The 22,657-nt window shown below is 38.7% G+C and overlaps 1 protein-coding gene across 7 annotated transcripts in view; it reads left to right on the top strand.

Moving 5' to 3' along the window:
* The window catches only part of ACBD5 (acyl-CoA binding domain containing 5), a 48,534-nt gene that overhangs the window by 11,465 nt on the left and 14,412 nt on the right, over window positions 1-22,657 (top strand). For 2 of the 7 annotated variants that reach the window (XM_072854509.1, XM_072854514.1), the window contains 8 exons: window positions 8,556-8,693; window positions 9,463-9,663; window positions 10,393-10,499; window positions 12,309-12,585; window positions 13,949-14,148; window positions 15,733-15,783; window positions 16,079-16,188; window positions 16,268-16,313. In XM_072854509.1, the coding sequence (XP_072710610.1) occupies window positions 8,556-8,693; window positions 9,463-9,663; window positions 10,393-10,499; window positions 12,309-12,585; window positions 13,949-14,148; window positions 15,733-15,783; window positions 16,079-16,188; window positions 16,268-16,298 (1,115 nt within the window). In that variant the 3' untranslated portion in view covers window positions 16,299-16,313. Of the gene's footprint in view, window positions 1-8,555; window positions 8,694-9,462; window positions 9,664-10,392; window positions 10,500-12,308; window positions 12,586-13,948; window positions 14,149-15,732; window positions 15,784-16,078; window positions 16,189-16,267; window positions 16,355-19,023; window positions 20,033-20,060; window positions 22,085-22,657 lie in introns of those variants that run through there. The other 5 variants (XR_012041225.1, XM_072854512.1, XM_072854510.1 and 2 more) reach the window with 5 other exon arrangements.

Genomic DNA, 22,657 nt, shown 5'->3' on the forward strand with positions numbered 1-22,657 from the left:
CTCCGTTTGCTTCATAAGCTCACTTTTTCATTTCTGTTTTACTTCAAATATATTTGCTAAACTGATTTCCTTCCTTCTCCTTCCTCTTTTCCTCACTAGGAGTTTTAAGGAACTCAGTGTCTGTGAATCTTCTTAATGCTTTGTAAGAAGGGGAAAAAGAGCTAATACCTGTTACTCTGAAATTGCTGTGCTTTAGTAGGATATGTTGAATGGGTGGCAGCACCACAGCTAAGAGGTGCATTAAGGCAGGGCAAGCATGGGGCAGGAGGAGCTGGTAGGTGGGCGAGAGAGGCTTTTGAAATTCCATCTTTTAAACTTTTTCTCCTCTTCTAGTTTCCAATGATAAGCTAACAGCTATAATCAAGGTTACAGATTCTACTCAGGGAGGCTAGTGTGAAACTTACTATACAAATATTTTTGTTAATATCTCAGTAGTTTAATAGCTTACCTTCAGAAGCATCTGGAACGTTCTCTGCAGCATTTGCTTCAGGATGGGATTATTACAGGATTAAGGGCTGGGCCAGCAAGTGCCAAAGTCAGTGGAGAGTCTCAATGACATGTGGATCAGTGTCTCAACAAGGTGTGGCTTGTCCTGTTGCAATATATACCTGCTTCAGGCTTTCCAGTTCAAATCTGAGCCTACTTTGTGATTTGACTTCAAACTGATGGTTTTATGCCAGTGCTGTCTAACAATGTTGGAAATTAGGGCAGAGCATCAGTATAGCTCAAGCCTGAAGATATCAACAGCTCCTCTCTCATACAGAGTAGTAGAGAATATCTCACCACAGGGTGAGCAGCAGAGTATCCAAATGTGAAAATGTAAGGATAAAAATTTTATTTCAAGTGGAGGGAGCTAAGAGAAGCTTTCTTCCATGAAAAGAGAAGCCTGTCTGTATTCTGTTTCATGCTGGATTGAGTCAACGGTAACAGTTTTTGTGCATAAGTGGTCATTGGACCTGGATTTTTTTTCCTCCAGCCAGACAACAGTTCCCTGCAAAGGGGAAAATAAGTTGTCAAAAGCTCTTCAGGTTTTGAGAATCTAGCAGATGTACTTACTTGCTATAAAATGTTGGTGTCTTACATTTTAGAGGTCTCACTTGTAATTAAGATCTTGTGATGAGAGAACTGAAATCCAGGTTTCTCACAGCTCTGTTCTACAAAGACAAGCTACAAAAAAGTAGTAGTAGACAGAGGTATGGGAGGCTGGGGAAAAACAGATGTAGGCAGTTGTATCTTGACTGCTCTCAGAAAAGTGCCCAGTGGGCATGAACTGGTGTGTCATGCTTAACTTTGTTACAGCAAAAATAATTAATCATAGCCTCCAAGATGTATGGAAAAAGCCATCTGTGTTATCTGTGAGGCTGTGGTTAATATGGGCATTGTAACAGGCTGTTCAACTGGTAGCCTTGGAGTAGGTGGCAGGAGAATATACTCTTAATGTTATTTTCTGTCTGGTGTTTTTGTTGTACAGGACAAAACAATTTCTCATTCAGGCTACAATATTATAGACCAGAGTTTCTGGATTATAGGTGACTCAGCAATATGGTTTTCTGTTGCTTTCAAGTGTAATTCATTTTTCTTTATGGGGTTCTGAGTTCACTGTGTTCATTTTCTGTGTGTTCTGGGACAAAACTCAAGAGTGTAATGCTCCTCTCTACTTGCCATGCAAAGTAAAAGTTCCAAATGTTGACTGTATCTCTTCCACACAGAAGAGAGCTTAGCAAGTCCTGCTCATTCTCCCAGAGGGAAGTAGTACCAAACATGGGAACATTCTGGATCCTGGAATGATCTTACTATTCTTGCAAGTCACTAGGAATATCTAAGTAGCAGCTATTCTTCATGTTCATTCTCACATGTGATTGTTGGCTAAGGTGTTGACAGTAAGTTGGCAAAGCCTGGATCCATTGGTCTCGCTGCATATGCACCATGTAACTGAGCTGCGTGTGCTTGGTGGCCCTGTAGTCTGGATGTCCGGTGGCCTTCGTGGACCTGCCTGCCAGTGCTGGGAATGCCTGTGGGGCAGCTGCTGTTCTCCCTGGGCTGCTCTCTGTCAGGAAATTTCAGGCAGGCTGTCTCTACTAGCAGAAGGCTCAGGGGTGACAGGGAGGAGGTAAATATATCAAAGTCAACCCAAAGACTTGGTAACCTTATTTATATGGAAAGTATTCTGAAAATTCAAGGGAACAGATACTGGTGATATGGATGGAGATGAGAAACTCTATAGATATTGAAAAGTGTAAAGGTCTGGGATGACTAGTCAGTAATCCTAAATACCATATTTGCAAGTTAATATAAATGTCTAAGAAGCTGCTATTGTCTGTGTTCATTCTTATCCACAAACTATTGTTTTGATGTTTGTAAATGGTAAATAAAGACATGGATATTGTTGATTAAATTGTTTTTTTTTTAAATACAGTGGCATGTCTTTGAGTGTAACAGCTCGAAAAGCACATGAGCAGAGAGGGGAATGCTGGCAAAACAAGGCTGGAGTCTTTTGGAGTATATGAAAAGAATAAAAAGGAGGAGAGGCTTCTTTTTCTCTGTTATAGTAAAGTTTAGGAAGACTAAACAAAAAGGGAAAACTATATAGAGCAGGATCTGGCTGCCATGATCTGTGTGCTTAGGGGACACAATTTTTGGAGAACTTACACTTAATGCACTTAAAATTAAAAATGATAAACCAGTGGTAGTTAAAGTAAGGAATTTTATATTTTTCTGTCTCTATTTTTGACAGACCTTTCTAAAATATCTTTTTATTTTTGTTTGCGTACTGTAGCTTGTTTAAGTACTGTAGAACAGATGTTACAGAGCAGGCTGGGCCTCTGGAAATTCTCTTTGTAGTGTGCTGTATTAAAAAGAATGGAAGGAAATGAGGATATAGAAATTATTGTTCTTCTAGCTGAAGAGCTTATTGCTTCCAGATGCTTGCATGTGCCCCTCCTTTCTCACTGTGATCACTCCTTGCAGTGAACTCCTTGCAGTATTGGGATACATCAGTTTCAAAAAGGAGGTGGGGATTTGCGTAACTAAGTGTATTGGAGATGGCAGAACGTGGTTGCATAAACTTGGAATTGAAGCAGGGAGCCTACTTGGATCAGTAACAGGCATGAAACATCAGGTTGTGATGGCAAGAAAAGAATCCTAGTTACCTGATTATGAAAACAATTTTGTACAGCATATAGGTCTCTCAGACTTAAATTTTGACAGAGCTTGAGTCTACTTAAACATAGGAGTGCAGAGAGATCCCTGTATAAGGTGATATAAGTGTAGGTCATGGAAATAATCTTTTAGTGGCTAAGATTTTGCTGCTATTGAGCAGATAGTAAAGTTATGGTATTTTACAAAAGCATATAATTTTTATTAAATGATGAGAGTGTACACAGCTAGTTAAATGTTTTATGATGTGTTTCACCTGCTGTTGTACACTGTTTCCTGATCACTGGTATTTCCAAAGAATGAAAGAGACTGTAGGACTTGTGTGAGGATATTGTGTTGTGGTGAGCCAACCATCAGTACAGCTCCAGCAGTGCATGTTAATTTTGTATAAGAATTAAGTGCCTGTTCAGAAAACTGAAAATACAAGGCATTTGAGAAAAACCTGCTAGGCTAGGTTTTCTTTGTAAAATGACCCTCGAGCTGGGGCAGATCCACAGAGGCATTTCATAGAATCATAGAATGGTTTGGGTTGGAAACGACCTTAAAGATCATCTAGTTCCAACCCCGCTGCCATGGACAGGGACACCTTCCACTAGCCCAGATTGCTCAGAGCCCCATCCAGCCTGGCCTTGAACACTTCAAGGGATGGGGCATCAACAGCTTCTCTGGGCAACCTGTTCCAGTGCCTCACCATCCTCATAGGGAAGAATTTCTTCCTTATATCTAGTCTAAATCTGCCCTCTTTCAGTTTAAAGCCATTACCGCTTGTCCTATCACTACATCCCCTTGTAAAAAGTCCCTCTCCATCTTTCTTGTAGGCCCCCTTTGAGCACTGGAAGGCTGCTATAAGGTCTCCCCGGAGCCTTTTCTTCTCCAGGCTGAACAACCCCAACTCTCTGAGCCTGTCTTCATAGGAGAGGTGCTCCAGCCCTCTGATCATCTTCATGGCCCTTCTCTGGACTCGCTCCAACAGGTCCACGTCCTTCTGTTGGGGGCCCCAGAGCTGAATGCAGTACTCCAGGAGGGGTCTCACAAGAGTGGATAGAGGGGGACAATCACCTCCCTCAACCTGCTGGTTATGCTTCTTTTTATGCAGCCCAGGATACGGTTGGTTTTCTGGGCTGCAAGCGTACATTGCAGGGTCATGTTGAGCTTCTCATCAACCAACGCCCCCAAGTCCTTCTCCTCAGGGCTGCTCTCAATCCATTCTCTGTCCAGCCTGTATTTGTGCTTGGGATGGCCCTGACGCATGTGCAGGACCTTGTACTTGGCCTTGTTGAACTTAATGAGGTTCACGTGGGCCCACCTCTCAAGCCTGTCAACGTCCCTCTGGATGGCATCCCTTCCCTCCAGTGTGTTGACCACACCACACAGCTTGGTGGTGTTGGCAAACTTGCTGAGAGTGCACTCAATCCCACTGACCATGTTGCTGACAAAGATGTTAAACGGCGCTGGTCCCAATATTGACCCCTGAGGAACGCTACTTGTCGCTGGTCTCCACTTGGACATCAAGCTGTTGACCGCAACTCTTTGAGTGTGACCATCCAGTCAATTCCTTATCCACTGAGTGGTCCATCCGTCAAATCCACGTCTCTCCAGTTTAGAGACAAGGATGTCATGGGACAGTGTCAAATGCTTTGCACGAGTCCAGGTAGATAACATCAGTTGCTCTTCCCTTATCCACCAATGCCACCACCATTACAACCCCGTCATAGAAGGCCACCAAATTTGTCAGGCATGATTTTCCCTTAGTGAAGCCATGTTGGCTGTCACCAATCACCTCCTTATTTAGCATGTGCCTTAGCACAGTTTCCAGGAGGATCTGTTCCATGATCTTGCTGGGCATAGAGGTGAGACTGACTGGCCTGTAGTTCCCCAGGTCTTCCTTTTTTCCCTTTTTAAAAATGGGTGTTATGTTTCCCCTTTTCCAGTTAGTGGGAACTTCTCTGGACTGCGATGACTTCTCAAATGTGATGGATAGGAGCTTAGCAACTTTATCCACCAGTCCCCTCAGGACCTGCGGATGCATCTCATTGGGTCCCATGGACTTGTGCACTTCCAAGTTTGTTAGATGGTCTTGAACCTGATCTTCTCCTACAGTGGGTGGTTCTTCATTCTCTCAGTCCCTGCCTTTGTCTTCTGCGACTTGGGTGGTATGGCTTGAGCACTTGCCAGTGAAGACTGAGGCAAAAAAGTTGATGAGTACCTCAGCCTTCTCCATATCCCAGGTAACCAGGTCTCCCATTTCCTTCTGGAGAGGGCACACATTTTCTCTAGTCTTCCTTTTATTTAAGGTCCTAACTCCCATCTGGGTAACAAAAATTGCCTTGAAATATGTGGGGAGTTAGAAATCAAATACATATTTTTGAGAAACTTGGTCCTGTTACATAGGTCATTGAGAAGAATTGTAGTGCTGCCTTTAAAGAAATATATTTAGAATTGCTCTTAGGAAATCTCTTAATAGAGCTGACACAAGAAAATAAACATCTAGTGAAAGTTTGTGGAGAGGCTGTGTGTCTGTTCTTCACATCCTTTCCATCTCGCCATTTTCTTTTGTTAAATTCTTCCTTCTGTTTGCATGTTGTTACTGTTACACAGCTCTTACTATATAGCATTAAAAAAAAAACAATCCAGGCTTTTACAGCAGAATATAACTCCTTGTACAGCTACAGAGCAGTACAGCTTTGATTTAGAAAACTCTGTCACAAATGTCACAGTTTGGTGTTGTAGGCAGTGACATGAAAATAATAAATCAAGAGAGTTTCTATAGTATGTAAATGAGGGCAACAGAAAAAGTTACTAACAGTTGAATTGGGTAAACAGAAAGAATAAAGGGGTGGGTGGATGGGTGGGTTTAGCACAAACCAAATAAGGTTTCAACAGCTTTCTTGACTCTTATAATTCATACTAAAAGATATATTCCTCAGGAAGTAGCCATTAACCTACCAACAGGGACTGTAGAAGTCACTACTAGGTGGCTCTCTTTAGTCTTTAACCCTATCACCCCCAGTATTAGTCACCGTTGCTGGTTTCTTAGCAGATACTCAGAGTAACAAGGAGGACGGCAGCAAACCACGGTTATATCATGTAGTAAAAGCAATTGGGGATGGACCTGATGAGCATAGCAGTGTAAGGGTTCTGAGGAAAAGTGCACAATTAAGCATGGTATTTCAAGTGGCCAAAACTCTGTACAACGCTGTGTTCTTCAGAGTTGGCATTAAAGCAATGCCTCTTTATGGTCTGTAGGAGCACTGTTGCTAAGAATGACTTTGTGGAAGAAATATGATCCTGATGGATTTCAGTTATTCAGGTGCCCCATGGCATGATACCATAAATCTGTTACTGTTGATACTTTCAGTTCCACCTCTTTATTTAAATATATGGGATATATCACTTAGAAGTTTCCCCAAATGAATTATCTCCTTACTGAAATTAAGTGAAGAGAGAACATGGTTGAATATTCAAAGACCTTCCCTTCAAAAAGAAAAAAAGTAAATCTTAAGGAAAAAGCTTATGGTATAGCTGGGGCTTTTTACAATATCTTTGGTAGGGTGAGGAGGTTTACAATTTTAATTCACCTTCCTTCACAGCTAAATGTTCCTCCTAGTCTTGTCTTTCCTGTTTACTCCCATGACTGGCTAGGACACATGGATGATTGTGCCTTTTTGTTTCAAAGGGAAGGGTGATGTCTGCCTTACCATGCCATGTGAGCTGTGTTTGTGCTTAATACTCATGCTGTGAGGACTTATCTGCTACCTTATTCTCCTCACACTGCTGCTTCTCAGAAAAACATCTCAAGAATTGGGTTTCACAATAAATGAGACATGCTTATGAGAAATAAACTGGGAATATGTTGGGATTTTTCTTTTGTGAAACAAATTTCCTTGCAAATAAGAAGTGTTCTTCAGTGAGGAGAAAATAAGCATGTGATTGCTTATATTCTTGTAGTCTACAAGACAGATAATAGCTTTTCCAGTTCTCTCTTTACAATAAAGAAGCAATTTTTTTTAATCTTCAGATAAAAGTTGGATTAAATCAATCCAAAAGAGTGATGCTGGGTGCCCACAGAAACCTCACCTTGCAGTAAAACTAAAACAGGATATTTAACATATTCATTATTTCTACACAAGAACTGAAGTTATTTTGGGGACCCCCTCCCCCCCTTTTTTTTTTTTTAAGCACTATGGATAAGCTTTGAAACTAGAGGAACGTGGGAAGGCTCTTCATTGCAAGATTAAAGCAAAACCCCTTAGCTCTAAATTACCATGCAGCAAAGAAAGTAGCAGAGCTGGTTTGGCAACTCCAGTATAATTGGATATTATTTTGCTGTTAATGTTAAGCCTAAATGTAAGAATTAATCCTTCAAGGTTCTGACAAGGGAATGTAGAAATTATGCAAATGGAATGTTGTGGTGACAATTAAACCAGACAGAATTCAGTCTTTGAATCAGCATGTAAACTGTGTGTCTTGCAGAAACTGTCCCTTCTTTGTACCTTAATCACTCTGTCCTAACATAGGAGGCTTAAATGATCATCAGATGTATTTAACCATATCTTTTTTACAGGAGGTGGTAAAATTGTCCCTTAAATGCTCCATATTTTTTAAGAGTCTTTACCTTGCAATTCTTTGTACAGTCAGAGTAAATTGTTTGTGATCCTTGGAGTGATCAAAGATGTGGAAAACAAGGATTTAGCAGTTACTTTGTGTATGTCAAGATTTGTTTTTTTAAAATGTTTATGTAATTAGACATGCAAACAAATGTGCAGTGTATTTATTTAATCATCTTTTTCACTGAAATCAGAGAATTTATTTCCATGTGCCCTTTGCTAGATAAAGATCTGTGTAAACTTGAGTCGTCTTACCATATTTTGCGTCTGCTTAAATTGCTGCAGGAGAAGATACCCAGGATATTGTATTTACCTTCTTCAGAATCCTGTTGCTCACATAATTGAATAGAATGTTTCAAAATTTGCCTTTGAATTGAGAGCAGTTTTGAAGCATTTCATGGGAACTTCTATAAAAATGCTGACTTCTGGGTTTAAAAGAACGTGGCCACATCGGTCCTAGATAAAATGTTACTGCAGCTATACTATAAATATGGGTAATAGTCTTGGTCTGAGACTTGGTAGTCAAAGTGGCCTGCTGTCTCTTTCCAGTAGGCTTCCTCGGAATCATTGAGAATCTCTTCACCACTAGTCAGGCACTCTGTGGTGAGACACAAAAGAGAAGCATGAAACCAATTAAGGACGAGCTTACAGAAATAAAGCTGGCATTATTTGGTGCATCTTCTAATATGGAAATACTTTGGTAGAACTATGACTAATAGTTTGAGGGGGGGAGGGTTGTATGTTTATTTCTTCTAAAATACATCTTTTTTTCCTCTTTGAATTTTTTCTTAGACCTTAGTAATGTCATGAATTCGACTCCAAATATAAAGGCTGTGAATGGAAAAGCTGAAAGTAGTGATAGCGGAGCAGAATCAGAAGAAGAAGGGCTTCCTGAAGAGGAGGAGAAAGAACTGCAGCTAAATGGAAAGGGTATGTTTTCTGTACTTGGACCATTGTCTCTTCCAAAGTTATTATCAACCATCTAAGTGGCAGAAGATCCAAAAGGATCATGAATGTTGTACTTCTTCAGGAGAATTAGATGCAAATACACGTGGATGCGTGTGTGAAGAATGGCAGTGTCTCAACCTAGGTTATAGATTTAGAACTAGTACAAATTTGTGAGCTATGCCATACAATTTTTGACTCGGCTAGGAAGTTCTGTCGGTAGGCTAGCTAAAAGTCTATACCCTGTATTGTTTTGGTTTTTGTTGCCAGTGCTGTTTGTAAGAGCTGTGAATGGCTACATGGGCTGTAACAGTAGAATTGAAAATCACTTTTTTTTCTTCCAAGAAAATAAAACAGAACTTTCAGTGAGATTTGTTTAGGGGGTCCATAAAGAGTTTTGAGAAATACCAGCATCAAGTGAAAACCAAATGAAATTACATATTTAGAATTCTATACAGGTTTTTTCCTCCACGGACATTAGGGTAATTATTTAATTTATCAGAGACACCTACTTTGGATTTGCTTACTTATGTTTTAAATATCATCTGCTCTTTATGCAAACTAAATTTTATATTTACACTTTTTACAAGAACAGAACAATCCCTGCAAATGTGAATCTAGAAGCATTTATATATTTTGTTCTGCAGATACATTATACTTACAGTCCATTAGAAAGTTAGCTGCTTGAAGAAATATGTTTTGAGCTATTAGGTGCGCAGCTTTCTGTTTGCAAGGTTTTCTTGTTCTTTTACAGACTATAAGAATGTGAAACCAGAATCAGCAGCTGCTAAGGATTTGGAAGGTATTGTTACTAATGGCTGTAACAAGGACAGCTTTATCCCAGATATGCAGAATGGCATCCAGACTAGATCTGCCCTGAATGGCTTGAACCCAGAGGAAGAAATAAAGAAAACAGAGCCAAGCCTAGAAATAGCTAATAACAGTGCTTACCAAGGTATTGTCCTTGCAAGACCATATTTTCATTTGCACTTGTTTTTCTTGGAAAATATGTCTTTTCTTGAAAGCTTAATCCTGGGATTCAGAAACTAGCAATGCTGTCTTTCAGTTGTAGAAACCTGAAGAAAGAATACTCAAAAAAAATCAAATTTAATACCAGTTTAAAATAAGGCTTTCTTTTAGGATCTGCTACAGAAAGATACATGAATTCAGAGACAGAGAGGCCCAAAACCACATAAACACAATTGTTTTCTTTTAAAATCATTATACTACCTATGCAAATACTGTTTGCCTTTGAAAGCTAATTTGTAGTGAAAGGAAAATCACTAATATCTTACTTGTCTTTCTCAAAGGCTGAACATGTTACAAATGCCAGTTTGTTGAAACTGATGTCTAAATATATAATTTTAAAACTAACAGATAACTTTAGGCAAAACTGCTTTATACTGAGCTTAGGAAGGAGAGTGGAATGAACAAGGTAAAATTAAAATTATCAACTTATAATGCAGAAATGCCAATATGAGGTATAGTTTTCCCATTAGTAAAAGTTTTATATAATTCCTATATTAATATAACCTCTTTATTCAGAATCTAACTTCAGGATGACAGTTGTAGATAAAAGGGACATGAGTTGAAGCTCACCTAGACATTTTAACTCATTGCTTTACTCTTTGCCAGGATTGGCTCACATTTACAAAGCATGTGTGTGTCTCTCCTTTCTGTATAGGTACAAATGAAGAGAATACTGAAGAGGTCTCAGCAACTCAGCACTTAACCAGTGATTCAGACAGTGAAGTTTATTGTGACTCTATGGAGCAACTTGGACTAGAAGAGGTAGGGGCTTAGTATTCCTAGGTGTATTTTGAAACTCGTATGCCTATTTTTAAATAGGTTCCTATCTGTCAGGTGAACCCGGACATACAGAGGTGAATGAAGTAAATAATGCATACCTTTCTCCTGTTTGGACTATTGTTTTTTTGCTCTTTTTATTGTCAGTCTTTTACAACTTGGTTACTACTGTTCTAAAAGCCTTGAAATTTTTGCCCTCAGAGAATTTATGTGAGGGGAAGGTATCAAAAACAACAGTACAAAGAAACAACTGTCAAAAACAACAGTACAAAGAAACTAAGGGCTGCGTCCACAAATGAATTTAGGGTCTTCTAACATATGTAGGGACCAGAATCCAGCTATCTCTAAGAAGCAGGGAGTGTCTTTGCAACAGTGAGCTTTTTGCATGCTCTTTTTCTGACCTGATGAATCCTGCATTTGTTTCTTAGAATAAATAAAGAGTAAGCCTTAGCAGATGGCCTGTAGGCCAGTGCCTGAAAGTGGCCTAGGTCTAAAGAAGTGGGAGATTAGGGGGAAATCAGTTTCCTGATTCTGGGGAGGAATATATGAATGACTCATGGGATCAGAAAGACCAGTAAGCACTCTAATATTGCATCATCCTCTTGTCTAGCTGTTTCCTGAGGTACCTTTTAGCAAATCAAAATTTTAGTAATGAAGCATGTTGGGAAAGGTGATTTGGTAGAAGTGCTGCAAGCTCTCTTATCTAGGCAATTTCCCAATCATCTTGTGTATCGTTCAAGCTTGTTTGAGATTCTTTAATTGAAGTGGGTGGATAATATGTCAGAATTACCCAACCTGCATGAGAACAGTTCTAGTTTTGAACAAAATAACAAATGTTCAGCTATATGTAAATAAATATACAAGTAGAACTACAGATGAATCAATTAAAACTAGAAGAGGTTCGTTTAAAGAATTAAATGCAGCTTTTTATTGGAAAAGATGTAGCAAACACTCTGTCCTTCAGGTCTGATGGTACAGGTTTATGAACTGCTATTTGACAAATGGGATTTTGGCAGCAGTTTCCATTTCTTTGCCCCTCCTTTTGGTTATTTCTGCTTTTTCATTGAGTTATTTTCTAGCTAGCTGAGATCCCCAGCCTGCTTCAGCATAAACTTGTGCAAGTGCTTGTCCTTGCACTGAACAAAGAGTTGCCTGAACCACCTTAAGGCAGTCCTGTTGCAGAACATGCAATTGTGACCTGATCAACGTGTATGTCATCCCTTTTTTAATATCTTCCTACAGTACCACTGATTTTGAGTGAGAAGTTGATAGAATACTATGCCTTTCTTTTGTTTGGTGAGAGGTACAGTGTGCAGCCAAGCTGTTTTGAACAGGTTGATAATAAACAATGTGATCTCTTTGCTGTGAGTGTAAACACTGCCTACTCAATGTTGCTAATAGCACGTGACTTTTGACAGTATGGCTCACGAATCCAAGTTAGGATACCACTTCACTGTCTAGGAAGCAAAGCCAATTTTACAAGGGAAAACTAAACATTTTCAGATCTTAATGTGATTACAGAGTATTACTGTATGTTAGAAATGTCTATAAAGTAATTCCAAGTGGTATCACTGTTTTGAGAATATTTGCCTCAAATGACTTTTCAATCTGAAAAGGACATTTAGACAATAATAAGCATATTCTACAGGAAAACAACTGCTCCTGTTAAAAGAAAAGTCTTAATTCTGGGCAAACTATTTTCTTAAAGTGAAAGTAGAGATTATGCTTCTTCCTTTTTATTGGTTAACTGTCACACTTTGCAGAATTTAATTACTTGCTAATGTTAATTTGTAGCCCTTGGAGATCATCACATCAGCTAAAGGATCTTTAAAGCATTCATCCCATTTCTTGGATGTAGATCACAGTCTTCTGTTAGAAAATACGGATTTTCCAAGGCACGCTTGCATGACTTATGGGAGTCTCCAACCTGGAAATACTGTAGCAGGAGCAGCTCAAGAACAAGGCGAAATCAAGTGTGGAGGAGAAGATGGCAAAGCCAGTAATGGGGGCCCTCACAAGGAGAAGAAAGGTGGAGAAAAAGCGGATTTCTACAGTGTCAGAAGAGGGCGAGGTACTGTGCACGCTGTTTTTGTTTTCCCCACTCTCCTGACTGCCATAAGTTACTGGTGCCTGAGAAGCACTTGTCAACATTGTCCCGTAAGATAATGATGCTATATAGTGCTTCTGTCCTTTACAATAAAAATAGATAGCAAGATCCTAATTACAGTGGGCAGCAATCAGTTTTGTCTTCAGAGTATTTATTTAATTCATAGTAAGTATTACAAAAGGATTTTCTTGTGCTATGGAGATCTTGTATAAGCATATTGGCTTCTTCTGTTTTGGCTTACCTTAAACTCCAGCTGCTGTTTATGGCACCTGTCTTTTTAGAAATATAATCTTCAAAACCTCTCTATGCATGAGAAGAGCTTCTTTACAAGTTACATATTTGTTTTTAAATGCATATGCATTTATTACCTCTATGGTGTCTTATTTGAAACCATGGAACGTCTTGGAAAGGTGTCAGTGATGCATTGTTTTCTATATAATTGGAGTGTTAGCCACACCTTTGAGTGAGTCTTATACTATCTATTGTGATTCTTAAAATGTAATGATTCTTAATCACATAATAGTCCAGATATTCAATTTATGTTGGACCTCTGCTCTTTTTAATTCTGTAATACTTCTATTACTGTCACCTAGGAGCAGCACCAAATTCCAGTGGTATGATCTGTAAAGTCAAGGATAAAGTTCATTTTTCTTGTACTGAAAAAAAAAAAAAAGCAGAAAGTATTTTATTTATATATAGCATGCCTTTTTGTATGGCACCTATATGCGATCAGATGCAAAAATTAAAAAGAAAATCCAAATATAACATTCATGTTGAAAACTATTATGAAGAACATATTGTAGTTTAACCATCTCCCCTTCTCTCTTTTGTTGTTTTACTTACATTTGCTACTTGCAGGCGGAAACATGACAGGCTAGCTGTATATAGTTTAAAGGAGTATTGTAGGTTTCAAACAATTATATTTTCTTATCACTCTTATCACTCCAGTGTTCTTTGTTTTCCAGCTGGAGGCTGTGCCAAACTGAAAACACACATATGCTTGATAATAAGACACATCTATCTTTCTTTTTGCTAGTGCAGAATTTACTGCTGAACTTGACTGGATGTGAATTAATAATTTTTTGTTAAATGTTTATGCAGTTCTGCGACCTTGAATGATACTGTCACACTGAGGCTGTAGGGAAACATCTCAAATGATGTTGCAGTAACTTCCCAGTGCTTTTGAACTGTCTGAATATAGCCTATGATTAGAAGTACCACACTCAGTTCGGGAGGGAGAAAACTGAACTGTTCAAATCAAACATTTTCAATAGAGTTGGTAGCCTATTCTGTGTTTTATGTATTTATTCTTTCTCCCTCAACATAGGGCATAGACTTCAGCCTCTAGGAGATGGTTCACAAGGTGGACAGATGGGTAGTGGAGGGGATGGAGAGCGCTGGGGATCAGACAGAGGACCCAGGGGTAGCCTCAATGAACAGATTGCGGTAGTGCTGATGCGGTTGCAAGAAGACATGCAGAATGTCCTTCAGAGGTTGCATATGCTAGAGGCGGTTACAGCATCACAGGTATTATTCATTGAAGTTATTTGATTACTTTTTATTAAATTTCCTTGGATATTTTTATGCTTTTTCAGATGAAAATTTAAGACAATATTTTCCTAAGCTGTAAAGGCATTTCAGTTATATTCTGTAGTTTATTCCAACTTAAAATTTCTTATTGGTACCTACTCTCAGGAACACAATTCAGGACTCTTGTACATGTGAGCAAAAACATGCATTTTGACCTAGAAATTAACCATATATTATTTTACTGATTTCTGATCAGACTAATCTTAGCCATAGTTATTGATACAGTTGCTATATGGAGATTCCATAGTTAATGTTAGTAATACATGATCCCAGGTAATTTCTTCATCAGTAGATCTCAAAGCATTTTCAAAGGAAGTGAGAAATTATGTTAATCTTCCAGACTGGTAAATGTTTGCAGGCAGAACTTCTGATTCCATTTTTCATTTAGCAGAAGACTGATTCTTCATACCATTCTTTCCCCATGAAGTAATCCAGCTTTCTTGGATTTTCCACATCATGTATACAAGATAGGCAAAAGAAGTCTTAAGCAAGTATAGATATTTATTGATGTAATGTTTCTTTTTCCTTCTGTTTCAATGGAAATACTGTATATTCGGGAGAAGAGAATATGCTGTGAATATAGTTGAACCAGCAACCTAAAAATGTTTGGTTTTGTTTGACTTGCTGATATGTTTTGATCTACCTGAGAATGAGAGAGCTGTACAAGGAGTATCCTATGGGATGCACATACTCCAAATCTAAGGCAGCCAGAAAAAAGGATTTATTAAAACCATGATTTTGCTCCATCACAGCTATTCAAGAATGTGATGTTTGGATACAGATTGATTTTCTTTTTTTGCCTGAGCAATATATGAAGAAATAGTAAAAGATTCTTCCCCAGCAGTTCATGCTGTTCTTGCTACCCTTACCTAAAGTGAAACAGAAGCTTCTGTTTCACACTTACATAAATTAAGAAAGACCTAGAAAACTGACTGCTTCATTTTTGTGGAAGCACCACGATAGTGTATGGGGATAGTCTTGAAAAGTTTCTGGTACTTCTCATTTTCTGGATTGCCTTGGAAGATTTGGAACAGAGTATTCTTCCTTTATGGTGTTAGACATGCCTGCAGCTGTAGCTCAGGGCAGACTAAAACAGTGCTTTTTGCCTTTGTATAGACTAGTGTTGAAACATGTAATCATGCCAATTAAGCTGCTGGGATTTCTACTCTGGGTTGCAACTGCTGGGACTGGACCAGAGTTGAGGAAGTTGCAGTGACAAATTGGGCAGGGGGGCCTTGAAAAACTGTAAAGAGGTCCAGTAAGTGACACGGATTAATTTTTCAACACACAGAAATGTGATAAAAATGCTATAAAGAGCAATGGAAACATGAGAGGTGAGTTGGAAACTGTAAGTGGTGAAAGGAGGGTTGCATGGGAGTGATTCTGTTCCGTAAACTGTCATAGATACCGATTGCAAAGCCTTCACAAGATGAAAAACTTCATATTCTCATTTTGTGAAGCAGAAAAACTTTAATTGCAGTTTCCCTTTTTATACTTACCAGCCTTTGTTTGTATTTAAAGGCAAAATCTGCAACACTACAGTCAAATTATCAGCCCGCCTCCTCTGTCAAGGTAAAATATTGTTTTTTCTGTTTGTAAAAAGCAGTGTGAAAGGTGAAAAAAGGTGAGATGAATATTTTATATCTAGCTTCTTAGTATGTGCTTTTTGTATTGTCTCTCCCTTGACTAGGAGATAAAAAATAATCTGTGTCTGAAGAAGTTATTTGATAGATTAATATTTTTTTCTGGTCTTACTAGTATTTTTCTACTTTGGTACTGTAGCATTTGATGTGATTGAGAAGTATACATGTGGTATTCAATATGTGCACACAGATTGCTGACTAGAATTTTTTTCTGTTTTCCTTAGAAACCATCATGGTGGCCCTTTGAAATTTCTCCTGGTATTTTAGCTTTTGCTATTGTATGGCCATTTATTGCCCAGTGGTTGGTACATGTGTATCTTCAAAGAAAGCGAAGGTAAAGACATGCATTCAATAGGGCATATATACTGCATTTCATCTGTTTAAACCAATACGTAGTGTATCGTGTTATTTAGACAGGACATAAAATGCTGCCTTCAGGCATAAGAAGAATGCAAGGGTGTGCTCTCAGTAAGGCTTTGACAGTGTATCTGAAACATCAGGTCAGTATCAAAATGGGGAGCTTGATAATAATTGCTTTGATAAATCCTTTTTCCTTGAGTTCTTTGTTTCAAGATATGTCTTGCTTAATCTTCCATTGTATGTATTAGTGACTCATAGCTCTGAAGATACCAGGCTAAAGCAGATTGTACAGTAGAGTCCTTGGTATGGTTATGATAGGAAGGTGTGTGTTTCAGTCCCAAGAACTCAAGCCAAATATGTAACAAGAAATTCTGGAAGCTAGTAGGAGTGCTTTCCATTAACTGGGAATTCTAGGAAGAGACATGTATCGTTTTCTTTGCCTTGAAAGTTCCTCAGCATAAGAAAGTATTGGTTAATTTGTCTTTATATGCGGTGTCCTTTCTATGTGGCAATTTAGGTTAAATCCATGAAGTGTGATGCAGGATAAATAATTTCCGTGAGCATACACAAGTAGGTGAGGCTGGATAGTTTGGAAGTGTCTCCATGACATTCTTTGACCCTCTCACTCCCAATATCCTCTTGAGCCAATTTCACTGCTTCTAGACTCCCTAGTCCCCTTGTGCCACGAGAAAATGTTTTCCTATCAGGTCCTTTGCAGAGTCCCATCTGTCAGTCCTTTGCAGAGTCCCATCTGTCACCTATTACTTATTTAACATCTACTAGCACCTTACTACAATATTTTTGTAACATCTACTTTGACTTCCTTCAGCTGAAGGACAGTTTTACTCTCATCTTACCTTTTCTCAACTCTAAGTGTCAGAAGATCAACTGAATGTTCTCTAGTTGCTATCTACTTACTTCAACCTCACACCTGACTTTGTTAGCTTAATATGCTCTTTTTTCCTGTCAGCCTGCAGAGAGTCTGCATATGTGTTGATCTTACTAGAATTAGCTTAAATTGTTTTAGCTTTTAAATGTTTGACAGTTTTCATGGTATTGTTTTCTCTCATACGGTGAATCACAGAAACACAGAATCATTGAGGTTGGAAGGCACCTCTGGAGGTCATCTGGTCCAGCCCCCCTGCTCAAGCAGGGACACCTAGAGCCTGTTGCCCAGGACTGTGTCCAGATGGCTTTTGAATATCTCCAAGGAGGGAGACTCCACCATCTCCCTGGGCAACTTCTGCCAGTGTTCATCTCTCCTCATAGGAGAGGAGGGATGCTCCAGTCCCTTAATCATCTTCATGGCCCTTTGTTGGACTCTCTCCAGTATGTCCATGTCTGTCTTGTACCCAGAACTGGACATGGCACTCCAGGTGTGGCCTTTCCAGTACTGAGTAGAGGGGAAGGATCACCTCCCTCGACCTGCTGTGAGGGATAATGCAGCCTGCAATACCATTGGTGGTCTTTGCTGCAAGGGCACGTTGCTGGCTCATGTTCAACTTGCTGTCCACTAGGACCCCCAGGTCCTTTTCTGCCAAGCTGCTTCCCAGCTGGGCAGGCCCCAGCGTGGCTAGGGTTGTTCCTCCCCAGGTGCTGGACTTGGCACTTCCCCTTGTTGTACTTCATAAGGTTCCTGTCAGCCCATTTTTCCATCCTGTTGAGGTTCCTCTGGATGGCAGCACTACCCTCTGGCTTATCAGCCACTCCTCCCAGTTTTGTGTCATCAACAAACTTGCTGAGGGTGCACTCTGCCCCATCATCCAGATTATGTTTAACATAAAGATGTTAAACAGGACTGGACCAGTACTGACCCCTGGCATACACCGCTAATTACTGGCCTCCAAGTAGACTTCTGTCACTGATCATCACCCTCTGGGCCCAGTACATGGTATTGTAAACAATACAAAGGCTGTGAGTCTGCCAGGGAGTTACCCTGTCTCAGAGCTGTCATTAGCAGCATTGATGCTACTTGCACTGTCTGATGAAACCAGAGATTTCACTACTAAGGCTTTTAGGCAGTTATACACATTTTCCTTATTTTCTGCACTGGTAAATGGAGATTTCCATTTCATCAACAAGGACAAAGTTTTTTAAAATAAATACAATTTTTTTAGTATCTTATGTGAAACTTTTTAGTGTTTTTTAGCTAATAGCTCTCAAATGGCCATGTTCTCTCTCTCTGAACAGTACACTGTTCTTGTAAGCCTTTTTGATCATCTATTCTGATGTCTGTAGCACCCTCAATCAGTTCACAGGTTCAGTCAGAAATCAGTTTTTAGAAAAGCTCACCTTTCCAGCAATTTTTCTAACATATTGTTCTAATGATTTGGAGCTTAAATTAATAAACAAGTGGTACATTATTTTCAGTTTGGATTTGTCTAGCTTCAGCTTTCATCCATTGGATTTTCCTAGATCTTTATCTACTTGACAAAGAGCCCGTGATGTGTTTTCCATGGGTACTTCATTGCTATCACCAGGTCATCTCTTAATCTCTTGCTTAAACAAAACAGATGGAGCAACTGGAATCTTTTATTTTAAAGTTGTTTTCCAGTCTTGGGATGATCCTGGTCCCTCTTTCCCGAATGCTCCATAGTTTATCAACCTTCTTTTTGAGTTCTGGACACCAGGATTTGTACCACAGTCTACTAACAGTAATACCAGTATCTCTGTGAGACACAGAGATAGCATAGCCCCAGATAGTCCTTGTTGTGTTTACTCATTCATGGATTGTATTAAGATGAGATGAACTTCAAGAACAGAAACAACTAAATAAATTTGTGTTCTGCTTTCTTCTTTGTTTCTGAAGAAATCTACCCATAGCCAGAATTTAAGGACTATCTGCTTCTGCATCGCTTCTCCATCCAGAGTTCCATCTCCTTTAGCAATGGGTAGGACGTTGATCAAGTACACTCAGAGGGGAAAATGGAATTGCAAACAAGAGTCCTTCTCTGTTGTCCCATTGCCAGTTGCAGCTTGTACTCTGTTAAGGTGTGTAAGCTTTTAGGCAACAGCTGTACACAGTGCATATATTGACCATATCTATGTACTTTTGGTTTTAAAATAAACGGTCCTGGAGCAGAAACCAGGAGTCTGTGCTGCCATGTGAGTTTTTCTCATCATGAAGCTGTGGAGCCATGACTCCTGAACTCTTTTGCACAGTGGAGCAAATTCCATGGAGCTGGTGGAGAGGCAGCGTTCTGTAGCCAACAGCTTTGTGTTTAGCTCATGTCCCTCGGAAGAGGCAGCTCATCTCACTCTTAGCACCCTACTGTACGGCGTTCTGGCTGGTTTAGGTCGTCTTCTGAGCCTCTTAATCTGTCTCATTCCTTTATAGGGAACTTAATGCTGAAAATCTGGGTACTCATATTGGAGGCTTCACTGAAGAAAGCTTGAAAACCTGAATCCTAAGGGCTCTAAAACCAGATCGCAGATATAAATATATTTTTAATAATAGTTGAGAGTTGTTTAGATTCAGCTCATGATTTTAGAACATTCTGATTGCAAGTTTTCGGGAGTCACTGGAAAACCAGCTCATAAGGGTTGCTCTGCTGTGAGCCAGCAAACCACTGACTGATGTGGTCAGGGACTGTTCTGAGGAATTTCATCTGCAGTTCAGAGTTCTTAGTGATATTTTGTACTCCTTGGTGTAAGTTGTGCCAGTTCTGTAAACTTGCAGATTGTTTTGTAACTTAAGAGGGCAAATTTTCAGGTATCTTGAAGCAGCGTTGTATTTTAATGGATTGGAAATCATTCACATGTAACCTTAGTTGCTTATTTACACAAATGAAAAATCATCTCATATGTGAAGGTACATTAAACTCATTTATTTGGTTCCTTTTCTAGAAAACTGAACTGATAATTCATGACTTTGCTTAAAGACTGCTAGGAGAAGATGGCCCTGGAGAGTGAAGGAATTCTGAATTCTCATAGAATCTCAGAATCTGGGGTGATGTTCCTTCTGTTACAATAATATTTTGTACTACCTTTGAGCTAAACATTTAAGGACTAACATTATTGAAACTTGAATGATTCGCAGCTCCTAGGTTACAAATAAAATAAATTTAATAGTTCCATCCTCAACACCCTATGAACGTTAATTATTTTGGAATGTGCTTGTGGATGGGCCTTCAGTAATTACTGGTCTTGCTGATGTCAGATGATGAAGAGAATATCATCTTTGTAAAAGAGTAAGTGAAAAATATGTAAACCTGTCACTTTAATATAGAAATAATTTTACAATCACAGCAGCCCTGCCTGTTTTTCAACAGGGTTACATATTATCAGATGAAAGCACTAATAAAGTATGAATTCAATACATTGTAAGCTGCTGGAAAAATACAATATAGCTCTGAGGAATTCAACTGGTTATTTTTGCTGCTAAACAAGCGTGGGGCAAATTTCCATGTAAATTAGTCAAAAATGAAGTTGAATCCTTCACTTTAAGATTGTAAAGGCGATTTGAGAATTGATATATGTCTTGAAAGTTAGAGCCATCAATAACAGAGGGACTGTCAAATATAAGTTTGGAAACTGTGTGGTGGTACAACAGATCCATCTAAAGAGGCTGCACCTTATATTTTTAACTTTGATAATTGTATTCTTGTTGACAACAGCTTGTTTTAACTGAAATACATAGTTTAGGCACAAGGTGCTTTAAAATGAGATAAAAGCTAGCTCTGTAAGTATATCTCTAAGATTTTAAAAAGCTCAGTGCACTGTAAGTTTTCTGTTGTCAGTTTATGTCAAATTAAAATAAGATTTAATCTATCCCTAATCTATTGTGGACTTTTCCCAAGTCACATTATGAAAAATATCAGTTCTGGTATTTCTTTCTGTCTTAGCCTTCTACTTCCTTTCAAAACAAAACTTTTCAGCTCATTTTGGTGCTGATTTTTTTTTTTTGGTGGATTATTTATTAACCAATATACAGATAAGAGTTACAACCTTGTGAAGTTTGCTGGATTAAAGCATGCTTTACACTTAATTTTAAAATAAATTTTTATATAAGTTGTCTAAATCTCTGGAAAAGGGAAATGCACTAAAATTAGATTTGGCAGAAAACTAAGACATTCATTTGCTATAAAGAATTACATCATAACATAACCCATGTTTTAAGATCTGAATCTTCAGAAATTTTACCATATTATTGATGTGCTTTCATTCTCCACCTGGAGTACATATGACATAATTTTTGAGGAAAGTTATTTTTTGTCCTTCCTGAAAATATTTTATAGTTTGGAAAACATTTTTCATACAAGCTATACTATATAAAAATGTAATCGCAGAATTTAATGTTTGTTTTACCATAGCAATTTTAATCTTGTTTTTAGCTGAGTGTCATTTTTTTTAAGAGTTACTTTTCCCCTTTTCTGATTTTCTTATTGTAAAGCTGAATTAAAAAATAAAATGATCAGAACCTCTGAAGACTGCTGTAACAATCAGATGGTTTCATGTGCCCGAGTGAGTTTTAGCATGAGATGTACTGAAAACTCAGGTTTGAACAAAGCTTATGCTGGAAGGGAAGTTCTGCTGTGACCTGAAACCATTGTGCCTGTAGCTTAAGGTTCCTAGAGTGATTGACTTCTTATAAAATGATAGAAATGATTATACAGGAAGGATGCTCTAACTTGACAGTCACTTTAAAAAAAAACAACCTCCTGAAGCAGCATGTCTTCTGACAGGACGAAGCACACTGGAGTGCCTCCTCCTCCAGTTCATAACCACCTTACCTGTAGGCATCTAGCTTTTAGAGATGGTACATTCCCAAGGGTACTTAACTGTTAACTTCCCACTGAAATAAATGTAGGCATGTGCCATCCTTGTTATTTATTCATGTTTCAATAAATCAATCCCTTAATATTTTGTATTTTATCTTGAACTTTCTTAATGTTTAGTAAATGCTGTACATTGGATGCTTTGGCTGCTGGCTACATTGAGACTGCTTCTTCATAATCTTGAAGTTATAATACAAAACAAACATCATCACTTTTATAACCATTTACTTGTAACTCATAACTGGACCTCAGCTGCTAGGGGTATCTCACACTCACCATAACTTGCACAGATTTCTTGTTACCTGGTATTTCATCTTAAAGGTAAGGAAAAATGATTTATTTTTATAATTTGCCCAGGTACCAAGAGACACAGCTTTAACTTGGAGCAACTGGCATAAGTGGATCATTGGTGCTCAGAACTGGGATTTGTTGTTCTAGCTGGTGCTCTCCTCAGGAGGGCTGGCAGTCAAAACAGTTCTGTAGAGCACTGGAAACATCTAGACCCAGCTCAAAATTGCACTTTTGAAGCACATACCCAGCTAGTTTTCCTGCAGTGAATCAAACTTCATCAAAAAAGCATAGGTTTGTTCCAGGTGAAACCAGATGGAAGACAGTCCACCTACTAATAGGTGTTCAGCTGAGGGAACCAGAACAGAGCCAGGTATA

This window comes from Ciconia boyciana, chromosome 2, assembly GCF_034638445.1.
Source record: "Ciconia boyciana chromosome 2, ASM3463844v1, whole genome shotgun sequence".
Taxonomy (NCBI): domain Eukaryota; kingdom Metazoa; phylum Chordata; class Aves; order Ciconiiformes; family Ciconiidae; genus Ciconia; species Ciconia boyciana.